The 18,206-nt window shown below is 45.8% G+C and overlaps 1 protein-coding gene across 18 annotated transcripts in view; it reads right to left on the bottom strand.

The window, feature by feature from the left end:
- baiap2b (BAR/IMD domain containing adaptor protein 2b) overlaps nucleotides 1-18,206 on the bottom strand; it is a 64,855-nt gene that overhangs the window by 15,479 nt on the left and 31,170 nt on the right. For all 18 annotated transcript variants that reach the window (XR_007398294.1, XR_007398293.1, XR_007398292.1 and 15 more), the window contains 3 exons: nucleotides 11,396-11,457; nucleotides 9,982-10,053; nucleotides 6,554-6,691 (listed from right to left, as the gene is read on the bottom strand). Coding sequence is in view for 14 of the 18 variants with exons in the window: in XM_049015869.1 (XP_048871826.1) it covers nucleotides 6,554-6,691; nucleotides 9,982-10,053; nucleotides 11,396-11,457 (272 nt within the window). In the remaining 4 variants the exon portion in view is untranslated. The remainder of the gene's footprint in view (nucleotides 1-6,553; nucleotides 6,692-9,981; nucleotides 10,054-11,395; nucleotides 11,458-18,206) is intronic.

Raw genomic sequence — 18,206 nt, 5'->3', positions numbered from 1 at the left:
GGATTAATGGTTTCAGTAAAATATTTAGCTGTGTAAGTTGTTAAAGATGAAAGAGTCCCCTGAGGCCCAAATGAAGGGAAATTCTGCCTTTTGCACCCACAAGGCACAAATGAAAGTCAGCATCGCTGGGAATACTTAGTCATTTTCACATGGACCTCAGCTCAGTCTTCGTCAGTGTCACTGAGCAGCCACAGATTGCCAAGTCACAGCAAATGCTCTATAAATAACGGCAAGTTTGCTTGTGGCAAGACAAAACAGAGTTACGTATTTGCTGAGACTGCCTTGTAATGTTGCTCTAACTCCTTCCATATAAAGAGTATTCACTAGAAAAGAAAGGTTTCAATATTATAAATATTCGATGCTGACTACAGTTTTCTCCAGTAAGAACAGAGTAATAGGACAACATTATGACTGTAAGCACCATAATCAGCCTGGGCTGTCCCATCCCTGGGGTCAATGAATAGAAGCATATGAATCAAACCTATAGAAAGCAGACAGTCATTCAAAGAAACTGGCAGTTACTGAAGAACTGGGCTGTAATGCTTCTTCAGATACTGTGGACAAGGTATTGGACTGAAGACTAATCTGAGACTCATTCGGAGTTAGTGGAGCCCAACGCTGAGACTCATTGAGCGATACTGCATACCAATACTGAGACTCATTGAGCAATACTGGAGACCAATGCTGAAATTCATTCAGAGTTACTGATGACCAACACTGAGACTCATTCAGAGTTACTGGAGACCAATGCTGAAATACATTCAGAGGTACTGGATACCAAGCCTGAGACACATTCAGAGTTACCGGAGACCAGTGCTGAGACTCAGTCAGAGTAACTGGAGATCAATGCTGAGACTACTTCAGTTACTGGAGATCATGAGACTTATTCAGAGTTACTGGAGGCCAACGCGGGGACTCATTCGGAGTTACTGGAGACCAATGCGGAGACTCAGTGATACTGGAGACCAATGCTGAGACTCTTTCAGTTACTGGAGACCATCGTTAAGACACATTCAGAGTTACTGGAGACCAATTCTGAAGCTCATTCAGAATTACTGAAGACCAATGCAGAGGCACATTCAGAGTTACTGGAGACCGATGCTGAAGATCATTTAGAGTTACTGGAGACCGATGCTGAAGCTCATTCAGAGTTACTGGAGACCAATACAGAGACTCATTCAGGGTTACTGAAGACCAGTGCTGGGACTCATTCACAATTACTGGAAACCAACTCTGAGACTCTTTCAGAGTTACTGGAGACCAGCACTGAGACTCATATAGTTACAGTAGACAAACACTTAGACTCATTCAGTCAGCACAGATAGATAGAGGAATTCATTCACAAATACAGTAGACCAGGGTTATTCAAATCACGGTCTTCGAGGTCCGAGCTCTGCTGGTTTTCCAGCCTTCCTTTTCCTGTGAGCCAGGTGCAAAGCCTCTGACCAATCAGAATCAGAAATTATTAAACTAACTACATAGGACAACTGAAAACAGGGCCTGAATTTGGAATCGAGTTCCACATTTGAAGAGCCCTGCAGTAGACAAATGATAAGACTCATTCAGCCAGTGAAGATAAATGCAGAGACTCATTCACTGTCAGTGCATTTATAGTTACTGCAGGTCACTAGAGAAATTCAGTTATTGCAGATCAGCACTGGGATTCACATTTACCGCACAAAAATGCTGAAACAGATTCACAGCTGCTATAGACTAACAATGAGATACCTTGTACTGTACAGCAACCCAGCGATTGACATTTGTGTAGATGAATGCCTGATGTCTTGACTAACACTAAAATGTATTCAGATTCTGCAAGCCAGTGCTGAAATTCATCCAATTTTCACAGAACAACACTGACCCTGACACGTACTGCACAGAAGTACTGAAACTGATTTCCAGTTACTGAAGTGAAAGTGTGCGGCATACTCAGCTGGTGCTGATCAACACTGGGAGTATTTCACTGTTCATGTAGATCAGTAATGGGACTTCTGCAGTATTATATTTAGTACAGGTAATGTATGAGCCTCACTTTCCAGAAAGATCCTATACGCTTTCATTACTCCGTACCACTGGACTGTGAAGATCTAAGACTAGCTAAAGAGTACTGGGGAGTGGAGTAGATCTGAGGAGGGTATACTTCAGTGTCTGGTCAGAGGGGCTGTGCTGTGACTCAAAAATGTGCAGGTGACACCCCTTAGTGAAGTTGCTCCCCTGTTCCACGATCCAACCATATACAAGACTCTGGACTCCATTCACCTTCAGTCTAATGTCAGACATATTTCTGTACTCATGCACAAGGGTCATTGGCCTTGGCAGGAAGCTCATGGAAACCCTCCTCGTGAATTCACAAGGGACACAGGCTTGTAAGCAGATGATTGCCTCTTCAAATCTCAGGAGGGTTTCTGATGTTGGCTAAGTCAAGGAGTCTCTTATTCCTGGCATGCATAATTCTACCATCACATTCTCAAGACATTAAATCTGTTTTGACCTTATTCAGGATGCAAAACCAGTGGTTACATTCAGAGGCATCTTTTTTGTGGGCAACAGGCAGAATTCCACAGAGCTCTGGATAAAAAAGGGCCTATGCAGGGTCCCACCACTAGAGGGAGACACTGTTTCATGCCAGACATATTTATTGGAAAAAATTAGATCCCAGTTTGTTTTTCAGCATGATTAAAACTGGCATGGTTAATAGCACAGTTTTTTGTGCACATGACTGGGTCCATGAAATCCATGCAACCCATACAGACAGTGGAAAAACCAGGGCGTGGGCAGGAAAAAAACATGAATTTTTTATGTTGACCGGATGCATGCATGCCCTGGCTCCTTCCTCTGGGGTCGCTAGGTCAAAATAAAGACTGTCCTACAAAAGCCAATCAGCAACAAATTCCTACCTGGGTATGTGGTCCCATGGTTTACTGAGACATATTGCCATGGTAGCGTGATGGGACAAAGATGGCAGAGCTGAAAATTACATAGGAAACAGCTTCACCTCAACCTTGTGGTTTGAGTCACAGGAAAGATGGGGTAACTCCACCAGCTTTTAAGAACCAAAAAAACATATCATTATTAGGGTCTCCATGGCACTTCAATACAGAATTGTCCTTGTCACGAAGTAATGAGTGAGAATAAGAGAAATGGGAAAAACGAAAGCGAACTTTCAGCTATGACATGCTGCAGACAAGTTAAACGCCTGATGCATTATGAGTCATCAAAAATGACGGACAGAATAATTACACATGAGGATAAAGCTGTGTAAATCCTTTAGAATTCCTGCTTCAGAGGCTAGAAATGATCTCAAATGAGATCAACATTCCCAAATACATGAAAACCGTAAGGTGGGCTCAATTTTTGTGGGGGTGTAGATTGTACATTGCTTTCATAACAAGGTAGTTATGAGTCCTACAAAGGCTCCTTATAATTGTCCTTCTGATACCAGTGAGAGTTTGACTGATCTGTTGACCTGGAATACCATTGTGGGGGTACAGACTGGTGGCCAAGAGGGGCTCATGCATTTGGTCATGGCGGAGTAGAGAATGGACTGGACATTCCTCAAGACTGTATGCCGCTTTCAGCTATTGGGGGGGGGGGGGGGGGGGGTGATGAAGCTGTTGTTCCAGTCAGAGAGATGTCACCAGACATTTCTGGTTCTGTTCCACTGGTAAACTCGGGTTATCAGAAATGTGATGGACGGCTCTAACTCCCCGACCCACCCCTGTACACAGTGACATCACCGACAGGCTTCAGGGACAAACCCATCCTCGTGATATTTTTTTGACATCATATGTCTTCCGTGTCTGTGTGTGTGAGTGTATAAGAAGGAGAGCATACAGGGTATAGATAAGAAGGAGAGCATACAGGGCATACAGGCACATGCCGATGGATTTTGCCTGCGCATCCTATGCATATGAGCACCCCACTGCTGCATTCTGTTGTTTTCCCTTGGGGGGGGGGGTGTTTGCATTGTCACGCCCGTAGTCTCAGCATTGCGGAGCGATAATGGAGTGTGGAGTGTTTGCGAGCACCCTGCAGCTCTGTCACCAGCACCCCTCCTCCACGCAACTTTCTTTTATATAGAAACTGCAAATCAAAATACGGGAGTTTGGGTGGCCTATTGCAGAATGGGGGGGGGGGGACCAAGTGTTTACACAACCTACCCATGTCCATTTCCCACGTCACCTAACTTCACCCTGATGCATTAAACAGCCATATTAATATGTTACTTTAGCTAGAGTGTTTATCCCACACCTCCAGTCCCCAGGAGCAAACACTCAATTAGGATACAGTAGACAGGATGATGGGGCTGATTTAAAAAGTGCCCAGTGTGAGATTAAAGGGTAATTCAGTTCATTGCCATGTGACACTCAAACAAGACAGAAAGCCCCAGCGCTGTGCTATGCTGTCAAGTTTTCATATTACCTCAAAAGCACACAATGCAAAATTTAAATAAAAATCAATGTGAGCCAATGGGGATAGCACTTTCCAAACATGGTCTACCAGGTAAGGCTCCAACTACTGGAGGTGGATGTGTTGCGACATTACACACCGCCCCCTCCAGGCCCCTCTCATGCATGGCTAATTCGCACATTACGTTGCCAATGTAAATGAATGAACATGCAATACCAGTTAACAAACCTGGCAAGGCCATGTTCAGTTGGCTGATATTCCGCTGTGGTTTAATATTAATACCCTTGTCAGATGGACTGTAAATGGTAAGAAAATGACTTTTATCAATGAATCATCACCCCAGAATGAAGGTCCGTACCCCGGTAACGGACATATAACACTGGCTTGGTGTCGACTTTCAGTGCTGGGATCCGCTTCCTGTGCATTTGCTGGGTCAGGATAAATAATTACCCTTGGCTTTCATTGTACACAACCCCCTCTGAGAGTCTAAAATTAAACTCAACCTTGAGTGACTTGAATGTGTTTGACACCTGAAGTGTGTTCGTATAACACCAAATACTCATATCAGGTGTGGTATGTTAAGACATCTTACTTCTAATAATCCTGATCCATCCCAGGCAAAATCAGACTGTATCTTGCTGGAACAAACTATTTAACCTGAGCCGGGGGGTTAAACACACTAGGGAATCGACCTCGATAGATGGCATTCACGCACACACACACATATTCCATGGGAAAAATGCTAATGCTAACTATGACAACCTTAACCCCCGCCCAGCCCTAACCATAACCATAAGGAACCAATCTAACACTTTTTTGTATTTTTAGTTTTTTCATTGCAGTCACAGATTTTTATAAAAAGAGAAAACAAGTATTCATCAAGTTGTGGGGACATTTGGTATATCTGGACCACACACACACACACACACACACACACACACACATCTTCCAGAAAGCAAAGATTGCCTTCTATTCACAGTCCTCCCCCCACAGCACAAACAGAGCTCCTACAGTCCCCTCCCATCATTACAGCGTAAACAGAGTTGTGGATAATACTCTAAAGACTCCTACAAGGTCAACTGGAATGACTCGCCAGGACCGGTGAGAAAGACTGGTGCAGACTAAGCTGTCAAGATTGCAGCTCTTCTGCCCAGGGTCTGTAGTGGTCCTCTGGAATGCCACTCTACTGAGCTCATCATGCATCTCCCATTGATTTCCGGAAGCAGTCTCACCAGTTCAAGGCTGGGAATCACACCCACTGAGGCCGGCGACGAGGGTGTTGGCTTGATTTGAGTGGCTGTCCGTGTCACGGACTGGCGGTCTGCTTCCGCTGTGCGGCATTAGATTCAATTATCCCAAAATGACACACATAGACATAAAGCTGGTCAGCTGATACTGTTATGTTTTCTGCATGAACACGGTTGGGCGTCCCACACGTCTCATTGATGCTTTCGTGGAATTTGCTAAGGAACTATTCTCCAATTGTGGATATTGTCTCTCTAAAGAAATTATGTCTGAACTGACCAATGACAGCTCCTATCAGTAAAGAATAATGCAAACCAACACAGGGGCATCATACTCTTCCCATGATCCAAGCACAGCCAATACGTCAGATTTGAGCGCAGTCCTCTGTTCGTTTGTGATAGTTTCACACACAAAGTACTGGGAAACCTGAGAATACCCTCCCTCCCCCTCCCCCCCCCGCCCCCACCAACAACACAACACCTCCTACGTCCAGCCTTCCCCCCACCTTCTGGCTTGATTAACATGCTGTTGATTCTGCCAAACGCCTCGTACTTCTGACGTGCTCGTTAATAACCCCACATTGCAGATTCTAGCACAGCGCATGTACCTTCACCTACACGCGGGACAGAAAGCGGAGGCTTTAGCAGTAATATCTGAGGCTGACCCCAATAGCAAAGCCTGCTCCAAACCAGCTGGAGACAAGACGAGCTTGAGAGTTTCCAAAGCAGCACCTCCTGGCCCCACATTAGGTTCTTCAGAGTGCTGACGCCCTTTAGCGGGATAGCAAACGATGCTGTCGACCCCCAGCCTCTTTACAGCTGAGGAGAAGCTCCAGACTACTGTCTCAGGTAGCCTCAACCATGCCCATGCCCTCTAAAATCCATGCAGCCCAGCTCACCTGCATCTCCTTGTCGCTGTACTTGGATGGGTTCTTGCTGCCCTGACTCTTTCGCCGAAGCCTCTTCAGCTCCGCCTGGCACTTCTCCAGGCTCTCGCCTTTGCTCCTGTGCTCCATCTGATACTTTTTCAGAGCAGCCTGTAAAGGGTAATGGCAGGGGATGACTCCTGAATGGGACACATCACCGAGTAGGGGAGGGGCACCCAACTGGCGGTGCAGTGCTCTGTCCAGTTCAGCACATCCCAATCTCAAAATGGCAGCCAAAGTGACTATATTACGATTTTCTGCATAATTTCATTGTACGTCGTTTTTCATTATTAATGTCTACGACAGTAGTTAGGGTAATGTCAGGGAACCATTTGGTTGCAAGTCCCAGGATTCCAGTGCTTGCCTAAAATAGCTAACCTGAATTTGTCTGGAAACGAAATATGTCCAGCCCAGCTGGAAGTTCAAGGCAGAAGCTGCAGCTTTGAAACTTGTTAATAATCCAACCGTTTATTTATTAGAGCTACTGAGCTACAAGTTGCTTACCTATGTCATGGTCTGAGTAGCTGCAGAATCCCATTGTTTCTTTTTCGTACCAGAATTTTATCATTATTATTAGTATTATTTTAACATGATTTATGTTTGATTGCTGATTTATGTTTGATTGTTCTCTGCTAATTTAAAAAAGTAATATATACACTTAGGAAGCAATTCATATCTTTACGTTCTCGTCCTTGCATTACAATATAGACCAGTTAATATTTTGTTGGTATCTCATGTAATGCTGCATCATATGTTGTAAATATATTACACACTAAATACTGAAAATAATGAAGCTTGACTTTTAAAAAATATCACAAATCAAATCTCACAATCTCACAATATCTGTCAGAAATATCAGGATTAGATATTTTCCCCAAATCGTTCGGCCCTATCGGAATACCAGCCCACTTTGGGCTAGACAGGTCCTCATAATTTGAGCTGATTTAAATTCAGTTGAATTACTCCTTACTCTCAGTGTAAGAAAGAAATGGAGAGAAAATAATACACTATTTCCTTAGAGTTTGTTTTAGCGGGTCGGTTCTGAACCCGTGTGGGAAATTAGATTGACGTAGAAACAGGCCCTCGGACTCTCACAGCAGAAAGTAGGACTCTCTGCACAGCCACCGCCCAATCAGACAGCAGTATGCACGACACGAGGGCCTTGATCTATAAATACCCTACATATGGAGATGTGCTGCATTCATCTGACAGTAGATGGCACAGCAATTAAGGGACTGGAGGTTTGCAGGTTTAAACCTGTGGAGTGAAGCAGATATGGGAAGGAACAAAACAAAGTAATAACTGTCATTTTAGCTGAAGGAAATAAAGTCACTTAAAGCCTTGTTGGCAAAGTAAGGAGGAAACAAGTGGTGGTCAAGGTAACAGGTTTCAGACCAGGGCCAATATTTTTAAAAGAAGCTCAGAATTACCCCTGGGAGGGGAACTAAAATCCAATTCGGGAAAATGGGGGGCTATTGGGGGGGGAGGGGGGGCTGGCAGACTGTCTTACAGCTCCTCATTACCCTAAGCACAGGGAAGGCTGATTCCTGTCAGCTTCATTTTATAATATTTATTTTTCCATTTTCCATTTTCTGCAAAACTGTATGACACCAAGTGGGAAATTATTTGAACAGAGAAACATGATTTTTGGCAAAAATACAATGATAATAAATAATAACACTTCATTGATCCCCATGGGGAAGTTCTCTTTCTGCTACCCCATCTGGCTCTCCATGACACACATTCAGGTGAGAGACAGCGAGGCGAGAGAGCTTGACAGAGACACGCAGCCACCTGCAGGCACCCATGGAGCTCTGGGTTAAGGGCCTTACCGACATGTGACTATTCTGTCGGCAACCTTCCGATCACAGGAACAGAGAGCCTCACGCTGCCCCCTCAAGAGCATGTCAGTCAATTTTCAGAGAAATAGTTCTTATCAAATCCACAACATACATGCAATGTTAATTATCTGAGGAACTTGATTTCCCTGGGCCAACCTCCACAAGTGTGTTAGCAAATTCAAAGTGTTATTTCTGCCAAATCATATAAGAAATGTACTTTATAATCTGCCATTTCAGGTCATTATGACTGTGATCCATCTCTGCTCTATACACTTAATCGCAATAAGTCTGCATTCCTTCAGCTATAAATAAAGTGAATAAGAAGTCCCTTGTGGAAAGGGTCTTTCTGCGCGCTCTCCCAAACACAGGTCAGGGTTAGGAGGACGTGTGACGGATATGGGAACTTTAAGTCGCCTTCCTCCTTAAGTGGAGAAACTAGGGCCTCGCTTACGTCACTCTCTGAGAGAACAGCCACTCAGGACCAGTTTCCTATTCTGTACTACTTTATGAACACCGGCCCAGATTGCAAATTTATCTCCCGGAGGGGGGGTGGGGGGTGGCTGCAGCTGCTGTTGTCCCCTTTGGAGAAGGTACTCAACCTGAATTACAACAGCGAAACACCCCACTGTGGGTAAAGGAGAACTCAAAGCTCTGCTTTCTGAGCATGTGTCTTTCTCGTAGCTGGACTTTTCAAGAGATACGGATATATCAGTATGGACAAATATAATGAGGGTGGGTCCTGGTTGTCTGGCACTGCCTGGTCACATGACCCTCCCCTGACTGAAGGGGGGCCCCGGAGGCTGTGCTGCCAGCCTGACAGACACCGACTGCTTGGCGTGTGTTTTCTCATGCTCACCTACGCAAATCACGACGCTCGCCAGCTGGCGGGAGACAACTTTGAGCAACATCAGAGGAGATTAATGTGTTTGTCTTGTTTTCTCTTTCCTGTCCTTCTCAGCCTGCGAGAATCCCGAGAGTGTGCACCCTCAATGGTTACCTTCATCAAAGGTAAAAGTGACCAGGACAATTGAGCTACAACACTCTTGGCATAGTCTGAGCCTCGAATGTCCTTTAACCCAGAAATGCATATTTTAATAATGATCAAATGTCATATTTTAATAGTGATCAAAGCTGTCCAGTTGTAGCTTACTTACTAGGTGGGAAGAGATCATAAAAACACAATTTCTTTATTGCTTTCCATAAGGCCCAGCAGCAAATGTATAACTGGTAGATGCCATTGGATGTGTAACCATGTGGGCGGAGCTTCCAAGAGTGGCCCTGCTGCCATGCCCGATATAAGTAGGTCAGGTGGTTTGGTACATATCTAGGACATAGACAGAGCACTGGGGACTCGGGACAGGCCGTCCGCCCCCGAGTGGGGGGCAGTTCAGGAAGAGCCAAAAGCTGTTACCTTTCCTGCTATGCGACAAGCACCACATTGAAATATGGTGAAACAGAAACTGTCATCCAATGGAAAAAGGGCAGCTGAGGCATTATGTGGGGTGGGGGCATGTAGCAACCCAAGGGTCTTCGGGGGGGGGGGGGGGGGGTCGTACTCACGTTGAGATAGCGGGCGTCCAGCTCAACTTTCTTCTCCAGTTCTGTTAGCAGCTCATTGTGGAACGACTTCAACTGGAAGACAGGGGGTAGCATTGGGGGTTAACAGGCACAAATATGGCCAGGCCCCCTGCCCACCCTCCAGAGTACACCCGTGTGGCGCAGGCACACGCATGGCCAGGCCCCCGCCCACCCTCCAGAGTACACCCATGTGGCGCAGGCCTGCGCTGACGCAGCCATCCACTGCCTTCTTGCTGCTCGATTGTTTGTTTTCACTGCACCAGAGCTCCTATTTTTGGCTAGAAAGCTAGAGGTCTGGCAGGGGGCCATGGTCACTTCTGACAAGTGCAAACAAAACAAGCCAGTCATCCAAGAAATCAGTGTTTTGTTTTGTTTAGTTTTTTTTTTAAATGAACAATGGCAAGCACACGCTCAGGGAGGAACGACATCCTGATGTGTACACTCACGTGTGCCTGTTTGTATTCGGAACAAAGAGCCAGCCGGGTTTATCCTGACTCACAGGCCGGAAATGTCACAGGAAACGAGCTGCATGTTACAAAGTGTTTTCTAAGGTTTGGAGCCTGTGGCCTTCATATGACTGACAGCATGACTGCAGAAGTGCCCGCTAAGGATCAAATAACAAAAACATCAACTAAATGATTCATATTTGCTAAACATGCAGAAGGTTTAACATCCCAACTCAATTCTTCCCAGCACTTTTCATTATTTTGATCATTCTCTTTTCACCTAATGATGTTTAGCACAAAGATGTTAGGGGCCTCGAGTCTCAATGCACTGAGGCCCCGAAGACTAGCATGTCCCACAGAGGAGACAAACATCTCACGGTAGTGACACCTTCCAAGCTTTGAGAGCAGGGCTGTGTCTGTAGCAAATATATTTTTTTTCTTTGAGACACTGGGAAATGGACCTTCAAGGTCAACATCTTGACCATACACAATCCTGATAAATTTTATACAGGATGGGAAAATCATTCTAGGAGAAAAAAACACAAGCTGAGTAAAAAGACATCAACCTCCATTGTGATGGTTTGAACAGAAAGGCCAGCCGTGAGCAGCTGGTACAGCTGCATCCTTTTGGGGGACTCATGCAAGGGGCAGAATGAAGTACTTACAGGTCAAGCTGTATTTAATGCTCCTGTGTGTTCATGTTGTCACTCTTGACTAAAGGGCACACGAGTGTCAAATAAGATGAAAGGGTGGAAACTTCCTTGGGAAGTGCCCAGTTCTGATTAGTCCAGAATGTAGACTTCCTTTTCCTGCTCAGATGTGATTGGACAAGAGACACTATGTGATGGAGGAAGGATCTTTGATAGAGCGGGACGTGTGCACGGTCTGGTCTAGAGAAAAGGCATCTTGGAATGGAGGAAGATTGAGGGATGGGGTGCAGAGGTACATACCATCTCTTCCAACTGCACCTGGATCTGCCTGTGAACCTCGGCCATCTGAAAGAGCACATCCCCTGTGGAGACAGAAGACGGGGGCAAGGATAAACAAAGGAGGGCATAGGGAGAGAGGTGGAGAGAGAGGAAGAGAGAGATAGAAGCACAAATCTCTCCCCCCCCAAACACTGATTCAGTAGGATCACCAACGTGCAGGACAACCATGCAGCCGCACAAACACAAAAGACAGGCGTCTATAAGCGAGGAGGAGGAGGGGGGAGAGGAGGAAGGTGGGCAGGATGGAACACAGGTCAAGTCACAAAAGAGTAGAACAGACAACACTGGGGGGGGGGGGGGGGAATGAAAATCACAACAACGATATGGAATAAAACAGACAAACCGAGTGAAACGAAAAAAATCACTAATTAGTTAACTGGGAAAAATCATAAAACTATCCAAGCTTGCATTATAATTGTCGATTATCGGAGCAAAAAAAGAAAAGGATTTTGAAACTTTTAATGGATTATCCCTTTTTATTATTATGAGGGATACTTAACACAGTAAAAGGAAATCAACTGAAGAGAAAGAAAGAAGTCTGAAGAAAGCGAATGAAAGAAAAATGGTGAGTCATGCAGGCAGGAATGTGCGCATTGGTTTACGATACCTACATGCTGCCTCTTCTGATAATGCAATGCATTGTGAAAAAAAGGAACAAAAAGATCTAGATTGAGCAAAGAACGGAAGTAAAAAAAACGACCTGGAGAGACAGGGAGAGAAGAGCTACCCAAGAGCAATGAGACACGAGGCAGACTCCTCCACGCGACTGAACCACTTCAGTGAAGGACCCGGGAGAGGCGTCCATAAAGCACCCACAGGAGGCCTGTCCGGCCCCGAGGGAGGTTCCCCAAAAATGTTAGGCTGGATGTTATACAAGAGTTTTTGACTGTGATGACCCTTTGTAAAGAGCTGTTGTTTAGCATGTTGGGTATTTGAAACGAGGACATGAGTTTGGAGAGGAGGATGCAGCTAACCAGGAGTGACAAAGCGGTTCAGAAAATAGGGGCCAAGATTCAAGGTGACATACACGCAGTGGGCAGCAGGTGGTGCAGTGGTTAAGCTGATGAACCTGGACCCCGAAACATGCCTTTGTATGCCCCAGAGGATCCTTCCTGTTGTAAGGTGCTTCCTCTGAGGTCCTCCACTACGAAATCCAGGTGTATGAATGGATAATGTTTGTATGTGGCATCTGTGTTGAAATATAATTAGTAATATAATAGTATAATAGTTGTCCTGAGTGCTGAATGTAAAAAATTTGGCTGGGCATGTCTGTACTTACAAGAGTGAAACTGACAATGTCGTGGGGGTGTGACGAAGGTGGGGAGGTCTTTCATTGGGAGGTGGGGTGCAGAGGCCTGGCACAGACATGGAATGGCACAGTCCCGGGTCCTTACTGATGGGGTTCGACCGGACCTGAATTCATCAGAACAGCATGTAATGCAAACTGTTACACACAGATGGGGGCTTATCTGAGTTTAACATCGTTAGCCGCAAACGCTTTAGACTTTAACCACGAAACACTCTCCGCTTTCCGGGGACCATCTGTTGGGGGAAACTTACGGCTCGCTGTGCCTTCCAGCACCAAGGAAACCTGCAGCTTAGTTTCACTAAACACCAGTGGATAGTTTGGTAAACTCATTGTGGGGTCACCTTGCGGGGCTGGGGGGGCTGCCTGAACTGTTTTATAGACATTACAATTATGTTGACCCCCCCAGCTGCCCCCCAATGGTGACGCCTGAGACCTTCTGCACTGTATTTCCTCTGGTGCTGGTGCAGACACCCCCCCAACAATATGCACATGTAAATACACATAACAACAGACACAGAGACGTACACACCCACCAGCCCAGAGCCCGCCCCGTTCCGGCTTCCGCCTCCACATTTCCCACCCACCCCAGCAAACAGTAAAATGATAGGGCAGCTCGCTTTCCTCCCAAGGTCACAAGGTCACGCCGGGATAGGGGACAAAGGCATTGAGCGTGGCTGCCCTGCAGGTTCTGGCCACCTCGCCTTTAGCGGTCCTGCCCACCCGCCCACACCTATGTCGCCCATGATGGTGTGAGGCATTTTAAATTACATGCATGCGGGAGACTGAACATAAGCAGCAGTAACCCCCCCGAATCCTCACCGCCCGCTGCATGAATTCACGGCTACAGGTCACCTCACAGCGACCAGCCACCCACTGAAAAAAACTGATAAAAGAACAAATAAATGACTCAGCTACACAGAAAATGATGTAATATTCACTTAGCCCTGATCCACAAGGCACAGAAAGTGTCCATGGAAATAGTGACCCCATGGTCAACCATGCTGTGTGTGAGTGGCTTGACCTTAACCTTAGAGTAGGCAGGCCCAGGGAGTGGAGATGATCGCCCTCCACTCCCTCACTCTCAGCCTCCCTTTCTCTCAGACGGTGTCCTCCAATGCTCACCCATAACCAGGACCCAGAACTGATTCTGACAGCTTAGATCCTAAAGCCCAGCACTGCCTGCCCTCTACATGCCAATCCATCAAATGGACAAGCTTATTGTCCCCTCAGATTGTGTCCCAGATAAAGTTAAGACAAGAAAATTTGTTTTAATGAGGCTCCAGGGATCCTATGATATGTACAGTGGTATTCATTAACAGTCTGGCTGATTTATATGTCTCCTACTAATAGGTTTTCCATCATAACAATACTGCGTTCCTGGAGCCCCTCCCTGTCAATGGCAATCCACTGGATCAGCAAGGTTCCCACAAGGTCCCTGCTTATAGAGTGTTTTGGATCCCTTATCTAAAATGGCAGCCCAATGTAAGCCCCCAGAAGCCTGGTTCTAGCTAACTCTGCGTGTCTGTGCCCAGGTTCCTCAGATGACTGATACTCTCAACAACGACAAGCTATGAAGGGAATCTGGGGGGTTGGTTTCACTGGGCTGCTGTTAACTTGCTCTGTGCGATTTTCATTCTTCCTCCCTCCTTCTTTCACACGGCTGGCTATTCCAGCCTGTCACACCTTCCCTAACCTTGGCCTTTCTTTGTCCTGTGTGGGCGATAGCAGGCAAATGAATGCAGACAAGTTTACATTAGTAAATAGGCAGGTTTCCATGTCGCTATCATTGCTATTGTAATATAATCAAGGTCAGCCAAAGAAATCGTGTGGGGAACCAGTTTGGTAGAGGATACAGGACAGCCCCTATATTCTGTTTTTTGTCAGACTATTTGGCACAGGGTGACCGTTTCGGAATGATGTGGCTTATAGCGCTAAATCTAAGGTGCTGGTTAGCATGTTGTGTCTTTCTTAGGCTAACTGATGTTTGAACAAGACGCCGATCCAGTATGACAAACCCAAGGCAAGGCAGAGCAGAAACAACTATCCAACACTGTCCGATGAGTCACCACAAGTGTCGATCAGATGAGACCCGTTTGAACCTTTGAGATCCCCTGACAACATTGCTTGGTCACCATGAACCACTTAAAATGACAAAACGAGTGCCTCTTCACCAACATCTGCTTGAGGCCAACGAAAGACATTGTGGGATACTCCTGCTGCTCCAAATAGTCTAATTCCACTTTCTCCTTCATTTACGTGGCAGACGCTCCGGTTTGAAATGACTTACAAGTCCATATGTGTGTTCTCCGAGATGGGGGGGAGGCGGCAGCCACATGGAGCTCGAAGCAAATTTTTAACATCCCCCGGCTGTTGGAGCTGATAATGGGAAAAGGAAATGTGTGCGAGACGTTGCCTCCTACTGGGACGGGGGCACAGAGCAAACCAACTATGCAGCAGTCCCTTACATCTACTGGCAGCCGGCACATGGGACTAGACTGAGCTTGAGCTTGAAGGGGGGAATGAATGGTTGTGTGCTGTGGATGTTTTTTTTTGTGTGCTGACATCTTCAGAAGACCTTCATCTTCTGACCTCCAACACCTAGCTACTATTTTGAATTTCAGGTTCACTATCCTGAATGCATTGGTCGTCTCTACTACCCTCCTGGTAAAACTGACTGAAAGACATACGGGGGCGAGGGGGGGGGAGGGAGAGGGAGAGAGAGGGAGAGAGCAATAGACTCCTTTTTGAGATGACTGATGAGACAGGCTAATTACCTGTTAATGAGATCTAGCCTATGCTGTTAAGAGCCTTAACTACAGCACATGGTTTTCATGAGGGGGGGGGTGTTATTTTGTGTTTCTTCGGCGGGGGGCTTCCCGGCAGAGTGGTATTAGAAGCAGAATGAGAGCTTTTGGATGGGATTAGAAGGCAGGGTACGCCCACTGCGATATCAGCGACAATGTCATGTGACACAAAAAGCCAAAGCAAACATGGGCGAGAGCTTAGGAGCATGACCTCAGCGCCCTTCAGTCTGTGCAGAAACCACAGAGGGACCAGAAAGAACCCAATGACTTGTTTACAGAAGGGTCAGAGGATGACGCCATGCCTCAAACTGCTGTAAATACAGCGCAGTGAAAGAGGCTGCCTTCGTGACAGGTGACCTTCACCTCCTCCAGGCTTCCTGTGGGCAGCCCTAAACTGGTCATGCGGGATTTCGCTAAGAAGTTCTTAAGATGTCTCAGGATTATGGGTCACCAAAGAAACGGCTAAGCTTGGATGGGGTGTGGGGGATAATTTATGTGTTGGAGGGTGCGTAAGATTCGGGAAGCCAGATGACACATACCAGAGAGGATTCCCTGAAAGATGAAGAGAGGCCAGACTCGCCCACACATTATACTTCACATCCATTTCCCAGCATGCACTGTGGCCAGGTAGATGGGACAGGTGTCAGGAGACAGGAGAGAGGGCTAGAAAATTTGTGTTCTCTTTAGAACAGGGCCAGGTGTTGGGGGTGAGAGAGCAGCGTTTCAGTGGGATAACGCACACACCTTCACACACGCACCCACGTGCCCTCACACACACAGACACTCAGTCCAATCAGCCGTGGAGAACATCCAGTCTTCTTCTGCAATTAACTTCACATCTCTGCACTATGAATAAGCCATCACTGCAAGAAGAGAACTACACACCATATGTTTTTCCTGCCCTTTTTTATGTTATTTTTAAAAGCAAATTATAGAGAGGGAAAGGTTGTATTTGCCCCCCACCCACTGAAAAGTGGCCTAGTCATTGTCAGAGGAGAAATTCAGGGGGAAAATGATCAACAAAAGCTTAAAGGTGGCACTATTTCATGTTTTGGCTTTTCTGTCTGTCTTTCTTACAGGATAGTACCCCAGTGGATGCATTCATTGGAGGGCAGGATGCAGCCAACGATGTGTAACCTGGACACACATAAACATTACTGAGGACAGCTGTCCTTACCCAAAATTCATTATATTAAGGCTAATTGCTTCCAGAACCCCCCAATTTCACCATTTAACTTTTTACGTTTTAATGAGGAGAGTCGATGGTAAAACGTATCGCCCTGAGGGAGGAAGAGAGAGAAGTATCACGCCAAACATGGAAGAAGGAGCAGCTAATTAGAGCAGCAATTGGAAAGTTAATTTGAAAAGGCTTTTTTTTTTGGTCTCAAATTGTTTCCCCCATGAGGCTCAGTGTGACCTTTCTCAGATGTTCAGCTTTCCAAAAAGAAGCGTTGTTACGCAGTGAAGTTAATTCCCAATCCTACGTGAGGACAGCACAGTGAAACCATGATTCAGACAAAGACAAATGCACGCACGCTGAAAAAAAATGTGAGGAAGACCAAAATGAGTTTAGGGAGATTAGACTGGGACAATCACTAAACCTGTCTGAAATCAAAGTAAATTACGCTGTTTTGGCAATACGCCGCATGATGTATAATCGCCATGGTGATCACTGTTTTGGCGCACTGCCCATGCGGAGTCCCCGAGGTGAACTTTTTTGTGTGCTCTGATCCCACCCACTAATCCACGATTGGCTGACAAACGTGACGCCGCTGTACTGGCCAGCAGAACTAATTACGCAATTATGGCTTGCTTTGCACTGCACCACACTTTAGATATTATAAATTAACATGTATTCATGTACTTCTGTTAATAATAAGTGTTATAACCTTTTAATGTTCACCGTGAAATGCACGTTTCATTAGCATGTAATTGAGAGCGTCGTTAAAACTGTTGGCTTCCCTGTTGGTGCCACTGCTAGCGGTAACCCAATAGTGGCCGTTAATAAAGAGAGCAACTTCCATTTTAAAAGAGCTGTCATCTCCTTTATTAAAATGACTCACACACGCGCCGCAATAAGCTTATTTGTGCTCTTAATGTGGGTTTTCTAAATTGAAAAGATTTGTTTTTAGCATGCAACATTGTTGTCGCATATGTTTGATTTAGTTTTGCCCAGACCTCGTGTGAAGTACACAGTCACCTTAACATTTCACAGCCCAGGAAGTGTCTTCAGTGCAGTTCACTGGCAATCTCACCCCTCCTGCTGATGCCTTTGTGCTGTGACACTGGGGCCAAGGAGTAGATCCATGCTGGTTACTGAAAGCAGCATAGCTACACAGAGAAACACGCATGGGCACACAAATGGTCTGTTCTCATGGGACATCTCGGTGTTCTCTGCTTAATGATCAAACAACAAATGTCGCACAGATCCTACACCTTTTCTAAGACGGAAGTTGGCAACCGCTGATGTACATGTTTCTGTTTGTCCTCTGTAAAGTTAACAAGACTTGTAAGTAGACCCATACAGATGAAACTCACACCACAAAACAGACACACATACACAGGTTTGTAATTATATCTTTGTGGGGACCATCTATTCATTTCTTTGGGGGAAACTCTAATCCCAACATGACGATCTTAACCCCCACCCAGCCATAAC

This window comes from Brienomyrus brachyistius, chromosome 5, assembly GCF_023856365.1.
Source record: "Brienomyrus brachyistius isolate T26 chromosome 5, BBRACH_0.4, whole genome shotgun sequence".
NCBI lineage: Eukaryota > Metazoa > Chordata > Actinopteri > Osteoglossiformes > Mormyridae > Brienomyrus > Brienomyrus brachyistius.
Note: the sequence above shows the minus strand (reverse complement) of the source record. Positions and strands in the feature narration are given on the sequence as shown.